Source organism: Rhodotorula paludigena (genome assembly GCF_050403205.1).
Source record: "Rhodotorula paludigena JCM10292 DNA, Rt_paludigena_JCM10292v1_ctg18, whole genome shotgun sequence".
Lineage (NCBI taxonomy): Eukaryota > Fungi > Basidiomycota > Microbotryomycetes > Sporidiobolales > Sporidiobolaceae > Rhodotorula > Rhodotorula paludigena.
Window position 1 is genome coordinate 161412 of NW_027481440.1, and position 16275 is coordinate 177686.

A 16275-nucleotide genomic window follows, 5' to 3' on the forward strand; every position below is an offset into this window, starting at 1 on the left:
CTCCACGGCGTTTGCTGCACGCGTTCCCCCTTCGCCCGCACTTCTTCCCAGCTGCTCGCCCCGGTCGGCGCTCGTCGCAGCGCGCACGCACCCGCTCGCCAGGCTCACGCTCGCCGCACTCCGAGCTCGCGTCTCGACAGGCCTTCCTCGCTCTTGCACGCGCACAAGTCGCGCCCTGCCAGGAGCCATGGCCTCGTCGTCGTCGTCGTCCTACTCGGCGCTCCTGCGCCGCTCCAAGCTCGCGAGCTTCAACCCGCACATCGACCAGGTCTACACGACCAACGCCGCCAACCTCGCCCGCTCCAACTTTGGCCTCAAGCGGCCCCTCCCCGCCGCAACCACCAAAACTTCTCCCTTCGTCCGCCTCCTCGACCTCGACTCGCGCGAGGGCCGCACCGCCTTCCGCAAGGCCACGCGCGAGCAGAGCTACACGCGAAAGTGGTCCGAGGTCGGCGTCGGCCTCCAGTCGGACGCCTTCCTCCCGCGCACCGGCGCAGACGGCGATCGCAGGTGGGACCGCCTCGAGGTCCAGTCGCGCTTCGTCGACGGCGATGGGCCTGGCGCCATCCAGCCCGTGGCCGGCGAGCAGTCCACGCAGCCCGCATTCGGCCGCATGCCCAATGTCTTTGCGATGAGCGAGCGCGACTTTGAGCGCTTCCTCGAGGGTCTCGGCGAGCGGAGGGACGACTTCAAGGCGTTCGTCCTCACAGAGTCGAAGCAGGCGGCGAGTGAGAGCACCGGGCTCGACGGCGAGTTTGACCTGTACGCCCACGCTCAGCGGCAGCCGCTCGAACTCGTCCGCCTCGCCGAACGCTTCCTCCGCCTCCCTACTTCGTCCTCCGCCTCGCCCTCGACCACCGTTCCTCTCGTCCACCCGACTCTCGCCCTCCAGTACGGCTCGCCGACCCCGCTCGAGTCGTCTCTCGCTCCCCCCGTCCCCGGCCGCATCCTCGGCCCGTCGCCCGACGCCATGCGCGCGAGCGGCAGCCTCATGTCCCAGGGCCGCGAGGTCTACGCCTCGGTCCTCTCGCAGGTCGCGAGCATCCACGGCCCGTCGGCATCGCAGGCCTCGTCGACCAACTTCTTCCCCGACGCCGCCGGCGAGCGTTCCAACGTGCCCGGCCGCGCGTCGTTCCGCCTGACGGCCCCGACGATCGACCCCTTGCCGTACGCCAAGAACCAGGCGATCGTGCGCTCGGGCGTGCGCGCCCAGTCGAGCGAGTTTGCGCCCGCGACCGCAGAGTACGAGCCGCGCCTGCTCGCGCTCCGCAGCGTCAGCCTCCAGCACTCGACCGTCGTCTCGCCCGCGCAGCAGGCGCGCGAGCGCCCGCTCCCCGGCTCGCCCGCCTACTCGGGCGCGCTCCCCGCCGACCTCGCGCGGCACCAGGGCGCCGGGCCCGGGCGCCGCGGCGGCCGCGCGGGCGGGCTCGCGTCGAGCCTGACCGAGATGGCCTACAACGCCGACGTGCTCAAGAAGATTGGCGTGCGCGGCAGCGGGCCGAGGGACCTCGTCCAGAGCCGGAAGAAGAAGCGCTCGGGCGCGAGCCAGGAGCAGTGGGTCCGGCAGCGCGAGGCGCTTCTCGAGGAGCGCACGATGGACGCGGCCGCCGTCGACAAGCAGCTCGCGTCGGCCAAGGGCCGGCAGCAGGGGCAGCAGGGTCAGGGGCAGCCGAGGAAGGGCGGCAAGAGGAGGCAGCAGAACCAGGAGCTGCTCAACAAGCTCGAGGCGATGCTCAACCGCGAGTCGTGAGCGCACTCCCCGTAGATCCCACACGCAACTCGTTACCTGGCAGTCTCTTGACCGTTGTTGCCGTGAGAGTCGCTCGTTCCGAGCGGTCGCACAGCTTCGTTCCCCTTCTCTCACTTGTAATGCTCGTGTCGCGCGAAAGTCTGGCGAGAACTTCGCACGGCAGGGCTTCTCGTTCGCAGCACGCGTCCGATGCTGCTCCTGCGATGTCCCCACACCATGCGTTCGCGCACAATGCATCCCGGTTGAATCAAGATTGCCTCGCCAGTTCACGGAAGGAGAGGGCGGGCGTGGGCCCGAAGGCGCTTCCCTGACGCTCTCCTGACCGGCGTCATGAGCCTTCCGGTCCGCGGAGCATCCGCTCGTGGCGCTGGGCACGGACGGTTTCCTCGTGACGGACGAGGCAACAGGGCGAGAGCTTGTCTCCGTTTGGGCTCTTGCTGGTTCTGCTGCAATGCCTCAGACCGCAGAGAGTGTCCCTGCGGCCGTCGAGGCGCTCTCGTCCGCCCTCGGGGGCCTGCCGTCGAACCTCTCGCCCGCCAACCTTACGCTGCTCTCAAGCCTGTTGAGCGAGTTCGCCGATTCGCTCTCGCCTTCGCTCCCGACGCTCGCAGCAGCACAGCAGGAGGCGCTCCTGAGTAATACGACGTTCCTCACGGCGCAGCTGGACGAGCTCGGCGCCGTTACCGCGCAGATCCCGCTGTCCGACTTGCAGAAGGGCTCGCCGGCGGACTTGCAAGCGCTCATCCTGATCGGCACGACGCGATACGACGTCTTCACATTCTGGGCGCCCGACATCTGGGCCATCACGTGGCTATTCGGCGTCGCCGCGCTTCTGAAGGTTGCGGTCGTCGCCCTCGTCAATCGGAAGGCGGTCAAGCGGACCGCGGTCGTCCAGCGAGGGAAAGGCGTTGTCGACGATATCGAATTGAGCAGAGCTGCGTTGACGAAGCCGGCCAAGGCGGCGTGAGGCTGGAGTCGCAACGCTGGCGTTACGCGGCACCGCTCACCTATTCCCCGTTCCGCAGGCTGGGGCACATTCTCAATCTGGTCGTCTCGATGTGCGCCTCGTCCTCTTAGAGTTGCTCGAGCGCTTGCTGACCCTCCGTCGGCTTGCGCAGCATCGCCATCATCCTCCAGCTGCTTGCTTACCGGCTATTTGTCCTGCCCGGCGGTGTGCGTTTCTCCCTCTGCGGCCTCTGTTCAGCCGACTGCTGATACACACAACACCATACAACAAACAGCCAATCCGGATGAGCGACTTCCGCTTTCTAATGGCAGCGATCAAGGCGCTTCTCATCGGCTATGGTTCGGATCTTCTCTTCGGCGAGTGCGTCTTGCGCTCCTCCGCCGCGCTTTCTGCAATGCACTGATACTCGACTATCCAGCCTTCGACCTGAGATCTTCCTACATCACTTTATGACCTTCATCCTCCTTTTCGTCGGCCAGCTCGCTGCGTTCCAGACCAAGAGTGCGTGCACCTCTTTCTTTGTCGCGACCGCTTCAGCTGACTCTTCACGTTGTTGACAGGTCCCAAGTTTTTCCGCTTTGCTCAGTGGATCCTGCTGCACGCCACGCTTGAGCAGTCGACGTTCGCTTGTCCTCTTCAACGTCCTCCATGTCGTCCGCGCTGACCTCTTGGCAAGCGACAGCTACGCCGCGATGGCTGCTTATCACCTCTACAACTATCTGCGCGTGCAAGATCACCGGCTCGGGATGCAGTCGAGCCTGTTGCGCTCAGCTTACGCTATGCTTCGCTTCACCCGCTGGATCACCTTCCCGCAAAAGGTCGTTCCTGCTGCTTTCGCCCTTGCATGGCTTGGCATGAGTGCGTTGCACTCTCATGCCGTCGTTGATCGCCGATGTGACTGACCAGGGCATCCGCAGTGTGGGACGACATCGACTCGATGCCCTGGGGTCGCGCATGGATCGGCATCTGCACGTCGTTCGTGATGCTCTTGCTCATCCTGCAGGTCAAGTTCTGCGACGACATCTTCCCGCTTTCGGCCTAGTTCGTCATTTCTCTCGTGCTGAAGCCCACCTTAGCTGACTGCTTCTGCCGCACAGCATCGGCTACAAACTCCACGGCGGTCCGCTGCCACCTCGTCAAGGCCCCGTCATGCGCTTCCTCACCGGGTCCTGCCGCGGTAGGCACCGAAGTGCCGCGCCCGTCCTTGCTGCCGCCCAAACCGAAGCCGGACTCGGCACATCTCTCGATTCGACAGGCTCGCCGTTTGCTACGCACGCGCTGTATGACGGCCCGCCTACGACGCTCGGGTCGATGCAGAAGGAACAGGAGGAGGCAAGCATGCAGCCCGTCTCGGCGGTCGATCCCGGCTGGGCTCTAACACAGCCTGACGAGGACACGAGAAGTAATCTCTCGCGAGGTATGTTCCTCGCATGCGACGTGCATGCGCTACAGGTGCTCATTCGACACGTGCCTTCTTACAGCTCCGTCCTGGCGATCCGCCTTGACGTCCCGCCCGTCCTCCCTCTTCTCCTTCCGGCCGCTCTCGCTTTCATATCAGGACGACCCGGGCTCGCCGCTTCGTACCTTCCGCCGCTCGCTTGGCGGATACTCGCAGGTCTCGGGCGGGACAGAGAGCGAGGTCGGGTCGCAGGCCGATCTGCTACGGCAGCCGCAAGCGGATTCGGCGCTAAGCGGAGGAGGACAACCGTAGAGCTCGCCTGATTCGCTGACCTGCGCTGAGCACCTCGTGTATGCGTAGCCGAGCGGACGCTCGAAGAGCCCGGCGCCACAGACGGGAGGGGCTGGACTCCGCTCAAGATGGCCGTCCTCGTCTTCCGACATTCCTATCAGAAGCGACCCGCTTGTGACTCTAGAGTTATCTATGACCGACAGTCTCGCTGCTCGTTGCCAGGCCGGTCAGCGCTTGCGCCTTGACTGCTGCTCGTCAACGACGTCGTCCTCGCAGCTTCTGCCTCCGCCTTTCCTCTTCCCCATGCCTACAGGAGGCTGAAGAACGGTCCGGGGTTTCCGCTTCTTCTGCCATAAGAACGCACCGGTGCCATGCGGCTGGGCGGTGTCTCCGCTCGTGCACCGCGGATCTTCCGCTTTAGAGACGCACGCTGTTCGGTCGGCGGTGGCGGATTAGCTTCGGTGCAGAAAGTGGCATTCGCTTTCTTTCGTCCCTCCGCTCATGGCTCAGACCGCAAACGGCGTTCCGGCGGCTGTTGAGGCGCTCTCGGCCGCACTGGCGGGACTGCCTTCGAACCTGTCGGGCACCAACCTTACCCTCCTCTCCGGCCTGCTGAGCGACTTAGCAGATTCGCTCACACCACTCCTTCCGACACTTGCTGCCGCTCAGCAGGAGACCCTCTTGACCAATGCGACGTTCCTAGCCGCGCAACTCGACCAGCTCGGAGAGGTTACCTCGCAGATTCCCCTCTCCGACGTCGAAGGGGCCTCTCCTGCGGATCTACAGGCCATGATCCTCATGTGCACGACGCGCTACGACGTCTTCACCTTCTGGGCGCCCGACATATGGGGAATCACTTGGTTGTTCGGGGTCGCCGCGATTCTCAAGGCCGCAGTCGTGATCCTCGTCAATCGCATGGCCGTCAGACGCGCGGCGCTCAAGGCGAGCAGAAACACGGGCGTCGACGATGCCGAGGCGAGCAGGGCAGCAATTATGAAACCGGCAAAGGCGGCGTGAGTGCTGTCCTCTCGTTCCCGACTCTGCCAGGCAGCTGACCGCCTGCTGTGCACAGACTGGGTCACTTGCTCAACCTCGTTGTATCGATGTACGTACGCTGCTCGAAGATCGGATTTGAGCATCCGCCGATTTCGATTTCACATCGTCCCGCAGCATCGCCATCATCCTTCAGCTGATCGGCTGGCGGCTCTTGGTCATTCCCGGCACAGTAAGGAGACTCACCAAATCCTCGATGCCTGTGGGACTGACAGCACACGAACTACAGGCAATCCGGATGAACGATTTCCGGTGCCAGATGGCTGCAATCAAAGCGCTCCTCGTCGGATACGGTGCAGATCTGCTCTTCGGCGAGTGCGTCTCTCTTTGTCTTCTTAAGTTCACGCTTGTGCAACAGGGTGCTGATGCGGGTATACGCAGCCTCCGGCCGGAGATCTTCCTACACCACTTCATGACCTTCATCCTCCTCTTCGTTGGCCAACTTGCTGCGTTTCAGACCAAGAGTAAGCGTTCTCGCTCTCTCCGCGAGCCACTGCAGATGATGATGCTAGCTGTGAGATAGGTCCCAAGTTCTTCCGCTTCGCACAGTGGATCTTGCTGCAGGCTACGCTCGAACAGTCGACGTCCGCTTCTCTCCTCCCACATGCCGGCCGTGTGCCCACACTGACCGCTTCATGGCCCACAGATACGCTGCCATGGTGGCCTATCACCTGTCAAACTACCTGCGCGTGCAAGATCATCGACTCGCTTGGCAGACCCGGCTATTGCGCACAGCGCACGCGCTCCTGAGGTTTACTAGGTGGATCACCTTTCCCCAGAAAGTGGTGCCGGCCGCTTTCGCGCTCGCCTGGCTCGGGCTCAGTACGTTCGAACGCGCTCCGCGGTCGGATACGCAAACTGACCCCGTATCGTGCAGTGTGGAACGACATCGCGTCTGTTTCTTGGGGCCGCGCCTGGATCGGCGTGTGTACTTCGTTTGTCACTCTCCTTCTTATTCTTCAAGTCAAGTTCTGCGACGACATCTTCCCGCTCACCGCCTAGTGAGCTTGCCTGTCCTGTTTCGAAACGGCCTTTTGGCTGACTCGTCTCTGACCCAGCATCGGACACAAACTGGACGGCGGCCCGCTCCCACCTCGTCAAGGACCCGTCATGCGCCTGCTCGCCCACTGCGGCGGCCGCAAGCGTTCTCGCGCGCCCATGCGCACCGATGCGGAAGCAACGCTCGGCAACTCTTCTCCGGTTGTTATGCAGCCAAGCCTCCAGTATGAGGGCTCAGCATCAATTCTCGGCTCCACACAAGAACAGTCGGCGGAGAAGATCGAGCTTCCGGTCTTGGCGACGCAGCCCAGCTCAATGCTTCAGCCGCCGCCGGATGAGGACCGGTCGAGCGAGACGTCCCAAGGTCCGCTGCTCCCGACCGCCCTTCCTGCTCACTACATCGGCTAACTACGTGCGTGACGCGCAGAGTCTACATGGCCTTCCGCTTCGAAATCGCGCCCAGCGTCCCTCTTCTCCTTCCGCACCCGATCCCTATCGTACCAGGACGACCTGGGTTCGCCTCTTCGCACCTTCCGCTCCATAGGCTAAGCGACTACTCGTCGCAACGGCCCACACCGAAGTGTCGAATCGCCGGAGACACCCGCTGTAGAGTGAGGATTACTTCGCCTAGAGGACGAGCTGTCGCAGTATCTATCCGTTCTTGGGCGTTCAACGCTGTGTAGGGTTACATACTTCGTCTGAGTCTCTGTGCATGTGTACCCTGACTTCGTGCGTGGGCGAGAGGGCTTTGCCCGGCGGACCTTCCCAAGCCGCTTCTTCGACTCGCTCCCTCTCGTCGTCTTTGACCTCGCTGCCCGCTGCACTCTCTACCGCCGCTCCAAGCTTTGCCACGGACCTGACACGCGTGCGGCCGAGCGTCCCACCGCCGACCGAGCCCGTCCGGAGATGGCAGCTCGTCCTGAACCTCAGTCGACCGAGATCGGCTCGCTTTGGCCTGCGTGGTGCTCGAGAGAGTTCCTCGAGATCAAGGCAACCAGACTCGCTCGTGAGCAGCTTGAGGCTAGCCCCCCAAGGCGAAATGCGCTGCGCGCTGAGCTCTCTCCACTCATGCGCAGAGAAGGGCCCCTTTTACACAATCGCCCTCGACGACACCAAGCGCAACAAGTCGATCATCACGTACGAGTGCCACCTTCCATCCAAGACGGGGGGTTACTGTGGCCAGCTGTGGCGTATCCAGCCTGAGCCGTCGACCGGTCAGTTCGTGACGACCGCGTTTGTCGGCGAGCATACCCACGAACTTCCGAGACCGGCGTCTGAGCAGGGCCTCGCGATCCGCCAGGCGAACGACGAGATCTTCAGGGACGCCGTTCGCGAGCTTCTGGTCGAAGGCGAGAAACGCTTTGCGCATCTTTCGCGACGCGCCGACTTCCGCGTCGGCTACGAGGAAGAGGACCCCTACGCGTTCACCCCGACGGACCTGCAGATCAGCTGCGTGTGGGACATCAAGCACGCCCTCGGTAAGAAGGAGGCGAAAAAGTTCGAGGACGCCATGCGCCGGAAGAAGCTCACGACGGATGATTACCCGGTGTGTCCCGCACGACTGGGATGAGTCCAGTTCGCTACTGAGGAGTTTCGCAACTAGCGTCTGTCCGCCCTCAAAGGCCCGAACCCGCTCGCTTCGCCGCCCTACATCGACCGCACGCGCAAGTCGCGCGCGCCTTCCCTCGAGGAAGCGCCGAAGCCGCCCAAACCGCCTCACGGACTCCCGAAGTCGTTGACGAGCTCGTCGCTCTCGGCGCCGCTCGGCGGACCCGTCCCTCAGCCTTTCCAGCACTCGCCCAACTCGTCCCTCCCGCCGAGCGAGGTCCCGCCCTTCATGAGCATGAAAGGCCAGTGGGAGAACGTCGAGCAGGCAGTTCGCGACTACGCTGTCTCGCACCGCTTCAACGTCGCCGAGATCGAGGATGTCGTCGGCGAGAGGGGGATCGGCATGCGCTGCACGAGCGAAGGCTGCGCGTGGGTTGCGTGGACAGAGCCGACGTTCGACGGATGGTGGCAATTCGTCGAGAAGAGGTCGTGCTTTGAGCATACGCTGGGCGGTGCTTCGGCGGGCGTTTCGGCGACGGGAGGCAGGATCGACGACAACGAGCCGATGTTCTCAAACCCGTTCGGCACCGAGATGCGTCGATCTCAGCTCGCGTAGCCACAGCCACACTGACATCGGATGCTGGCTATGTGCAGCACACTGCCTCCGGCAACGAGGCTGCCGCCCTCGACTGGTCGAGCTACTTCCCGCGCAAGCCGAAGCGCCCGCTCGACGACGTTCCCTCCGAGTACAGCGTCGACTCGGACGACGAAACGCTCATCGTCATCACTCCCACTCCCGAGGACTCGGTGCGTAGTGATTTTTGCGAGTCGCCGACCGCTCCTGACGGTCGACCTTCTCAATCTCGCAGGCCTCACCCAACAAGCGCCGCGTCTACAAGTCGAAGGCGAAGCGACTACAGCAGGACAACCTGCACCTCACCAACAAGACGGCAGACTCGCGCGAAGCGAGCGACGCCGGCGCGGCATCGGCTACCGTTGTGGGCACGCCTTCGCAGTCCGCCGCCTCGCAGTCCCGCTCGCCGGTGCCGGGCGACGACCAGCAACAGCCCGCCAGCTCGACCGAGGACACGATCACTCCCGCTCAGGGCGGCTTGGGTGCGGCCGAAGACGACGACTCGAAGCCCGTCCTCCCGCCCAGCTCGTCGTCCGCCTCGCGCACGCCCAAGCGCGCCCGCTCCTCGCCCTCTGCGTCGCCGGCCTCCTCCGAGGTCCCTACTCCCGAGCTCGTCCACTACCTCGACGCGCTCTCGCCAACGGGCACGTTCCGCTACGCACCGACGGTCGCGCCCATCCTCGCCTCGGCGGGCGTGACGCGCCCGGCGCAGCTCGAGGTGCTCGCGCGCCATTCGTTCGGGCAGACGATGGACGTGCTGAGGTGCGCGTGCGGAGAGAGGTCGAGGTTGCTGTTGGTGCAGTTCGAGGCGGACTTGAGGGACAGGTTGGGGATGTAGCATGCGCGAGGGAGGGGCGGAGGGGGGGATGGAGGGGAGGAGCTGCTTGGGAATCGCTTGGAACACAGAGTACGAGTCGCGCCCAGCACTGGTCGAACAGACAAGCATGCAGAGGCGGGCAAGCGAGCAAGGAGGGTCTCGTAGCGTCGCCTCATGTCGAGCAACCTGCCAGGCGCTCGCGCGAACTCAACGAGACCAGCACGGACAGCGAGAGAACCCATGTGGCACCGCAGTTCTAGACCGACCGCTCACCACCGCTACCCTAGCAGCGGCCTGCGCTCGCCCCGCCCCGCATCGGCACCCTCTCCCTCGCCCCTCGTCGCCTCCGGGAGCGGGTTCCCCCAGTCGTCGACCCCGAGTCGGCGCTGTCGGCGGCGGAAGACGAGGCACAGGACGAGGAGCGTGCCCTGGAGGACGCCCGTGACGAAGTAGGTCGCCCAGCCGGTAAAGTTTACGCCGGGGCGGATCGCGAGGGTGTAGACAAAGACGAACGAGCCGGGGGTCTGTGGGCCGGGGCGGCGGAGGAGGTGTCAGTCGCGGGCGCTTTCGCGAGATCAAGGGCGAGGTTGGCAAGAGCCCGCTCGGAGCCTCGTCTCGGCTCGCTCCGAGCAGCACGCAAAGCGGACGCACCTGGAGGAGCATCATGGGGATGCTCAAGCTCCCGACGAGTTTCCTGCGCGCCGTGTGCACGAGCTGCGGCGCGTACTGCGCGCACCCGAGCGCGACGCTGACGAGCCCGAGCGTCGTCGCCCACACGCGCACGGCGCGCTCGCTCGGGTGCTCCCTCCCTCCCCCCGCGCCGTCCTGCGGCGCGCCACTGCCACTGCCGCCGCCGTAGGTCGGGTCCCAGGGCGCAGAGGGCGTGCCCGGGTGCGGCGTCTCGGCCTTGGGGAGCGTGATGAGGAGGATGAGGGTCGTGAGGAAGGTGAGGGCGAGGTGGAGGAGCGTGAGGAGGAGGAGCGAGACGGCGTGGCGGTACTCGGACGAGAGGATGATCTCGCCCCGCCGCAGCTGCCCGGGGAGGATGTACCGCCGCGGGTCGAACCCGCCACGGCGGCCGCCGGGGAGGCCGCCGTCTGTCGTGTCGGCGTCGGACACGTCCGTGTCGTCGTCGTCGTCGTCATCCGTCAACGAGTCGCGGATGAGGCCGGCGGGGGTCGTGGTGCGCATAAAGTTGGGCACGAGGGACGAGAGGACGCCGCGCTTGTTGCGGTGGGACGAGGGGAGGTCGGTGTCGCTGATCGGGACCGACTGGACGTACTTTGACGAGAGTGGGTAGAAGACGAGGTAGAGGAAGAAGCTGCAGAGAGAGAGAGAGGTGGGGAAGTGGGGGCGACGACGAGGTGAGCGGGAGTCTTCGCGGGGCTCTCGAGGGAGGGGACGCACAGGGTGAGGAAGCAGGACCACTGGACAAAGACCTGGGCGATGCCGAGCACCGACTCGAAGCACTGGCCCGCCGACTGGGGAGGAAAGGGTGAGTGAGTCGCGGTCCTCACTCGTGTACGGCGACGCGCACGCACGAGGTACTGACAACAGGCGACCTGGCCCCACTGGAGGGTGACGATGTTGCCGAGGGACGAGGCCGAGCTGGTTGCGCCGAGGAGGAGGAAGAGGGGGCTGTAGCCGGCCGAGTTGCGGTGGCGGACGATGCGGACAAAGGCGGGGAGGTAGCTCAGGAGGAGGCCGACGACGATGGCGCCCGAGAGGGCCATCCCGACGGGGTCGTGGACGTAGTTGGCGCGGCAGGTCGACGGCGAGGCGATGGGGCGGGCGTGGAGCAGGACGAGGGCGTCGAGCGGGCCGGGGGCAGGCGACGAGTCCATCGTGCGCGAGGGGGTGTGCGTCCCTTGCAGGACGAGCAGCACGAGCAGCAGCAGGAACAGCGAGAGCGACCAGAAGCGAAGCGAGAGAGCGAGGCGCGTAGGCGCGTGCTCCGTCTCCGACTTCAAGTTGTCCGCGCAACGAAAGCACGTTCGGACAGTGCGCGGCAAAGTGGTGCAGGCCAGAAAGTACCTACGGTACCGTACGGTAGCACGCCCCGCACTCTCGCAAGCACGCGCACACCAGCCGCGCATCGCTCAGAGTCGCTCCCTCGCTTGCAGCCTCCGCCGCGGACCCCCGCTGCCTCTCCGCTCCGACACGGCAAACACGCGTCTGGACGCGCCAACCTCGCTCGACTTCGAAGGAGCGTACTCACAGCCAGCTGGTGCCACAGCACCGACAGGGACCGCACCCACGCAGCCATGGCCTCTCCGCCGCTGCCCGTGCCCTCGTCGTCCTCGTCGTCCTCGTCCTACCTCGCACAGGACGACGCGACGCTCCCCCTCGCCTCGTTCGTGCACGCGCGAGCACCGGCGCACCCGCTGCCGCGCCTCTTGACCGACGCACTCGTGCCCCGCATCGCAGCCGCAGAGGCCGCCCTCCTCGCCTCGGCCCCGGCGAGGTTGCTCCGCCGCGCCGGCATCGCCTCCGAGCGCTCCATCGTCGCTCTCGCCGTCGTGGCCGTCGCAGGCGCACTCGCACGGTACACGCACCAGTGGCGAGCCATCCTGTGGGCGCTCGGCGTCGGCGAGGCCGTCGCGCGCACGCTGCGCCTCCTCGAGCGGCGGGATCAGCCGCAGGCCCACCCGGACAGCGACAAGGGCAAGGGCAGGGCGAGCGAGGACGCACACGACGACGTGCGTGACGAGGCGCAGCACCTCTTGTCCTTCTGGCTCCTCTTCGCCGCCCTCTCGCTCCTCGACTCGCTCCGCACCTCTCCCTCGACCGCCTCTTCGCGACCCTCTCTCTTCGCGCTGCCAACGCGCGTCCGCGACCAGCTGCAGTCCCTCCGACACACCTACCTCCACTTCATCCGCCGCTACATCCTCCCCTTCTTCCTCCGCACTCGCTGGGCTCTGCGCTCCGTCGTCCAGCGGTACCCGTCCCTCGACCTCGCGCCGCACCTCGCCAAGCTCCCTCCCTTCCCGTACCGCCTCCCATCCCTCTCCTATCCATCCTCGTCCACCCGCCGGCCGACCTCGTTCCCCCAGCCGCGCACCCGCCCCTGGGACCCGCTCCCCGCCGCGCTCCCGCTCTCGTGGTCCTACTTTGCGCACCCCTCGTCCTTCTCGCCCTCGCCCGCCTCGCCCGCCTACTCGGCCCGCGCCACCGCCGCCGCCGAGGCGCGCTGGGAGGTCGCGCGCCTCGTCCTGCTGTGGCTTGGGCTCCGGCGCGACGCCGCCGGCGCAAAGAGCATCCTGTGGGACTGGCTCCTCCGCCCGCTGGTGCGCGCGCTGCCGCACTCGCGAGTTGCGGGCGTCCGCGGAGCAGGAGGTGGCAGGCGGGAAGAGGCCGAGTGGCGCATCGTACGCGTGCAGCGGGGCGCTGACAAGCAAGGGGAGGAGGAGGACTCGGCGCCCGCTCCGCGTACGTCGCACGACCGGCCGCGCACGCAGCCCGACACGCACGACGAGCTGCACTCGCCCACACTCTCGCCTGCTCCGTCCCCGCTCCCCTATGCGCTCTCCTCGTCCGTGCTCCCGCTCCCGCCAGCCGCACAAGTAAAGAACCCCTACGCCTGGACTCCTCGCCGCACGTGGCACAGCAGCGGGCCCGTCTCTCCCTCGCCCTCGCCCTCGCCCGCTCAGACTCCGCGACGCCGACGCTCCTTTTCGCCCGCCGCTCATCAGAGGGCCTTTGCGCTGCAGGACCCGCCCTCCCGCGCTACGCCCGCGGGGGTGACGTACCGCTATGCGAGCAAGCACCACCCGCTCCTCGCTGCGCGGTCCGCCACGTCCACATCCACGTCCACGTCGGCGACGGACGGGCGCAGGCGCGAGAGCTTGCTCGATGAGAGCCCGCCGAGCTCGCCGGCTATGCGGGCGCGATCCGCAGACGGCCAAGAAGAGGAGGAAGAGAAGGACGGCGAGGGGAGCGTCCCGCCGACGCCGGGGGAGGAGGAGGCGGAAGAGGGCGTGCGGAGGTGGGCGACCGTGCTCGCGCAGGTAGCGGGCGACGAGCTCGAGCCTAGCGGAGTGCAGCAGGTAGAGGGGGAGGAGCAGCCGCTGGGAGTTGCAGCGGTTGGGAGGGGGTGGAGCGTCTAGAGGGAGAAGCGGGTCTTTGTTTCATTCGTCTGTCCGCACTGTTGTCTTCCGTTGGGTCCGTATGTATTGCATTTGGTGTGCTTCACTGCCCACGCTGGGCATCGCGAGAATGCGAGACTTGAGAGGTTCCGGCTTCTGAACGCGCCGCTGCCTCGCACTTCGGACTCTCGCCGCTTTCCTCGCTCTCCCTCCCGGATTCGCTTGAGACGCTGCGCGTGATGGCCAGTCTCAACGAAGCGCCCAGCGCGAACGGCGCGCCCGTCAGCGAAGCTCCCGCGCCCGATGCGCCTGCGAAGGCGGAGCGCAAGATGTGCTCGAATGGCTGCGGCAAGCCTGCCGGGTCGCTCGAGTGCCCCAAGTGCAAGGCGTACGTCCACACTACCTCTCGCTCGCTGCACAGGGGACTTCGGGCAGAGAAGGAGGCGAGGAGGGCGAGCCGAGCTTGCTGAGCTGATGAAGCTGCGGCGGGTCGAGCATGCCTCGAGCGGAGCAGTGCGGCGCGCAGAAAGGACACACTGACGGCTGTTCACGCCTGCAGACTGGGTCGCGGACCGTCCTTCTTCTGCAGCCAGCTGTGCTTCGCGTCCAAGTGCAAGTCGAACCTTCCGTTCCGCTCGCGAGGACCCTGATCGCAGCTGACTCCGGCGCAAACAGACCCGATGCACAACAGGAAGATGCACGCACCGGCGCCCAAGCCCGAGATCAAGTACGACTTCCCGCCCGGCAGTGCGTCTCGCTTCCTCGCTATCCTCTCTGCGGCGCTGCCACAGGCCATACCGTGCTGATTCTGCTTTCGATATCCGTGACGCACAGCCTACGATGGCATGGAAGAGCACAAGAAGAAGAAGGGCAGTGGCGGGTTTGCGTACACGGGCAAGCTCCGCTCGGTCATGCCTGTCGAACCCGTCCCGAAACGCGAGGTGCCCGACCACATTGTGAAGCCCGACTACGCTACCGAAGGTGCGTCGTCGCCGCCTGGGGCTGCGCGTCCTTCCCAGCAAATCGCGAGGAGACGGCTCTGCCAGCGGCTCGATCCGCTGATCCGTTTTCCTCGCCGCAGTCCGCGGCAACTCGTTCTCCGAGAACGTCGCGCGCGTGCACGAGCGGCAAGGGCGGATACTCGACGCCGAGCAGATCGAAGCGATGCGCAAGGTGTCCAAGGTGCATTTCCCCTTCGGCGCTCCACTTTGCTCTCGTGCATCCCGCTCAATGCTTCGTTGCGTTCACAGTACGGCCGCGAGATTCTCGATCTCGCCGCGGCGGCGCTCCGACCGGGCGTCACGACGCTCGAGATCGATGCGCTCGTGCACGAGGAGTGCATCAAGCGCGAGTGCTACCCGAGTCCTCTGGGCTACCACCTTTTCCCCCGGTCGGTGTGCACGTCGATCAACGAGTGCATTTGCCACGGTGCGTCATCGCGCGCGCTCTCAGCCGCGCTGCTGACTGGCCTTGAGCCGCTCCACCGTACGGCTGAAGCAGGACACGAGGCTGACGACCTGTTGCACCGCAGGCATTCCCGACGCGCGACCGCTCGAAGATGGCGACATCATCAACCTCGATGTTACGGTGTACCATGGAGGGTTCCACAGCGACTTGAACGCGACTTGTGCGACCTGACCGCTCCCCTTTCCGAGGCCGTCCACTGACGAACCCTTTGCACAGACCCGGTCGGCACTTCCGTCCCGCAGCAGCACCTCGACCTGATCGCCTGCGCGCGTGAGTGCCTCGACGAGGCGATCCGGATGTGCAAGCCCGGCGTGCCGTACCAGGACGTCGGCAAGCGCATCGAGGAGGTGTGCACCAGGAGGGGCTTCTCGACGAACAAGACTTTTGTCGGGCACGGCGTCAACCAGTGAGTCGGCTGTCGGTGCTCTGCGCGCAAGCGGCGTACATCGTTTGCCTGAAGCGCTTAGGCTTGATGCTATCCGGACTCACATCCGATCTCGCAGACTGTTCCATCCTTTGCCGGACGTTCCCGTGCGTCTCACCCCTGTTCAAGTCTTGCCGCGCACAGGACTGACTGGACTGTCTCGTTCGCAGCACTACGCCGGCAACCGCGCGGCGGGCGTTATGCGGCCAGGACAGGTGGGTCCTGCTGTCACTCCCCGGCTCTCGAGAGCGATACTGACTCTTGTCTCATGCACTTCACTACGACAGACGTTCACGATCGAGCCCATGATTTGCATTGGCGACGCAAGAGAGGTGCACTGGCCGGACAACGTGCGTGTCTGATCTCGCTTCCCTTGCCGCGATTGGCCTTACCGTGCGCAGAGGGTTTTTCGGGCTCCCCACTGAACTTCAGCTGCGCAGTGGACCGCGGTGACGCGCGACGGCAAAGCCTCGGCGCAGTTCGAAGAGACGCTCCTCATCACCGAGACGGGCGTCGAGGTCCTCACCGCTGCGCCCGGGTGGGTCCTGCCCGCGAAGAAGGCCGCGGACGGCTCGGCCGGCGCATCGGCTCCGACGGCAGGTGCGGGGGCGGACAAGGCGGCGGATGGGGAGCGGGCACCGGGAGAGGGCGCGGCGAAGAAGAAGAAGAAGAAGGCGAAGAAGTGACCGCCGGTACAGGGCCGTATCGGCGTGCAACCGACTCGACATCGGAGATAGTCCCCAATACAGGGCTAGACTGCATCGCCGCTACCTTCCCAGCTGCTCGCCGCTTGGTAGAGAAGTCGAGCCGAGTTGTGCGCACTTTCCAACTTTCACTCGCA

The 16275-nt window shown here is 65.6% G+C and overlaps 6 protein-coding genes across 6 annotated transcripts; 5 read left to right on the top strand and 1 right to left on the bottom strand.

The window, feature by feature from the left end:
* Positions 1–187: 187 nt before the first annotated feature.
* On the top strand, positions 188–1750 carry JCM10292_001243 (uncharacterized protein; the record flags this gene model as incomplete). Its single annotated transcript, XM_076648750.1, has 1 exon — positions 188–1750. The coding sequence occupies one exon, from the start codon at positions 188–190 to the stop codon at positions 1748–1750; it is 1563 nt and encodes a 520-aa protein (XP_076505696.1).
* A 451-nt stretch (positions 1751–2201) lies between these two features.
* On the top strand, positions 2202–4428 carry JCM10292_001244 (uncharacterized protein; the record flags this gene model as incomplete). The annotated part of the gene is made up of 10 exons (XM_076648751.1): positions 2202–2713; positions 2776–2808; positions 2869–2923; positions 2992–3077; positions 3136–3218; positions 3278–3338; positions 3400–3575; positions 3635–3758; positions 3815–4119; positions 4199–4428. 10 exons carry the CDS (start codon positions 2202–2204, stop codon positions 4426–4428), a joined length of 1665 nt encoding a protein of 554 aa, XP_076505697.1.
* A 480-nt stretch (positions 4429–4908) lies between these two features.
* Positions 4909–9479, top strand: JCM10292_001245 (uncharacterized protein; the record flags this gene model as incomplete). Its single annotated transcript, XM_076648752.1, has 15 exons — positions 4909–5420; positions 5480–5512; positions 5578–5632; positions 5690–5775; positions 5842–5924; positions 5984–6044; positions 6107–6282; positions 6338–6461; positions 6519–6823; positions 6887–6973; positions 7536–8005; positions 8063–8389; positions 8662–8814; positions 8877–9403; positions 9467–9479. The coding sequence occupies 15 exons, from the start codon at positions 4909–4911 to the stop codon at positions 9477–9479; spliced, it is 3012 nt and encodes a 1003-aa protein (XP_076505698.1).
* A 257-nt stretch (positions 9480–9736) lies between these two features.
* Positions 9737–11302, bottom strand: JCM10292_001246 (PQ-loop repeat-containing protein; the record flags this gene model as incomplete). The annotated part of the gene is made up of 4 exons (XM_076648753.1): positions 9737–9982; positions 10110–10779; positions 10866–10939; positions 11000–11302. The coding sequence occupies 4 exons, from the start codon at positions 11300–11302 to the stop codon at positions 9737–9739; spliced, it is 1293 nt and encodes a 430-aa protein (XP_076505699.1).
* A 420-nt stretch (positions 11303–11722) lies between these two features.
* Positions 11723–13564, top strand: JCM10292_001247 (uncharacterized protein; the record flags this gene model as incomplete). The annotated part of the gene is made up of 1 exon (XM_076648754.1): positions 11723–13564. One exon carries the CDS (start codon positions 11723–11725, stop codon positions 13562–13564), a length of 1842 nt encoding a protein of 613 aa, XP_076505700.1.
* Positions 13565–13782: 218 nt separating this feature from the next.
* JCM10292_001248 (uncharacterized protein) lies at positions 13783–16120 on the top strand (the record flags this gene model as incomplete). The annotated part of the gene is made up of 12 exons (XM_076648755.1): positions 13783–13931; positions 14103–14155; positions 14219–14290; positions 14378–14524; positions 14625–14725; positions 14794–14971; positions 15075–15170; positions 15227–15416; positions 15514–15541; positions 15605–15649; positions 15722–15784; positions 15875–16120. The coding sequence occupies 12 exons, from the start codon at positions 13783–13785 to the stop codon at positions 16118–16120; spliced, it is 1368 nt and encodes a 455-aa protein (XP_076505701.1).
* Between the last annotated feature and the right edge of the window lie 155 nt (positions 16121–16275).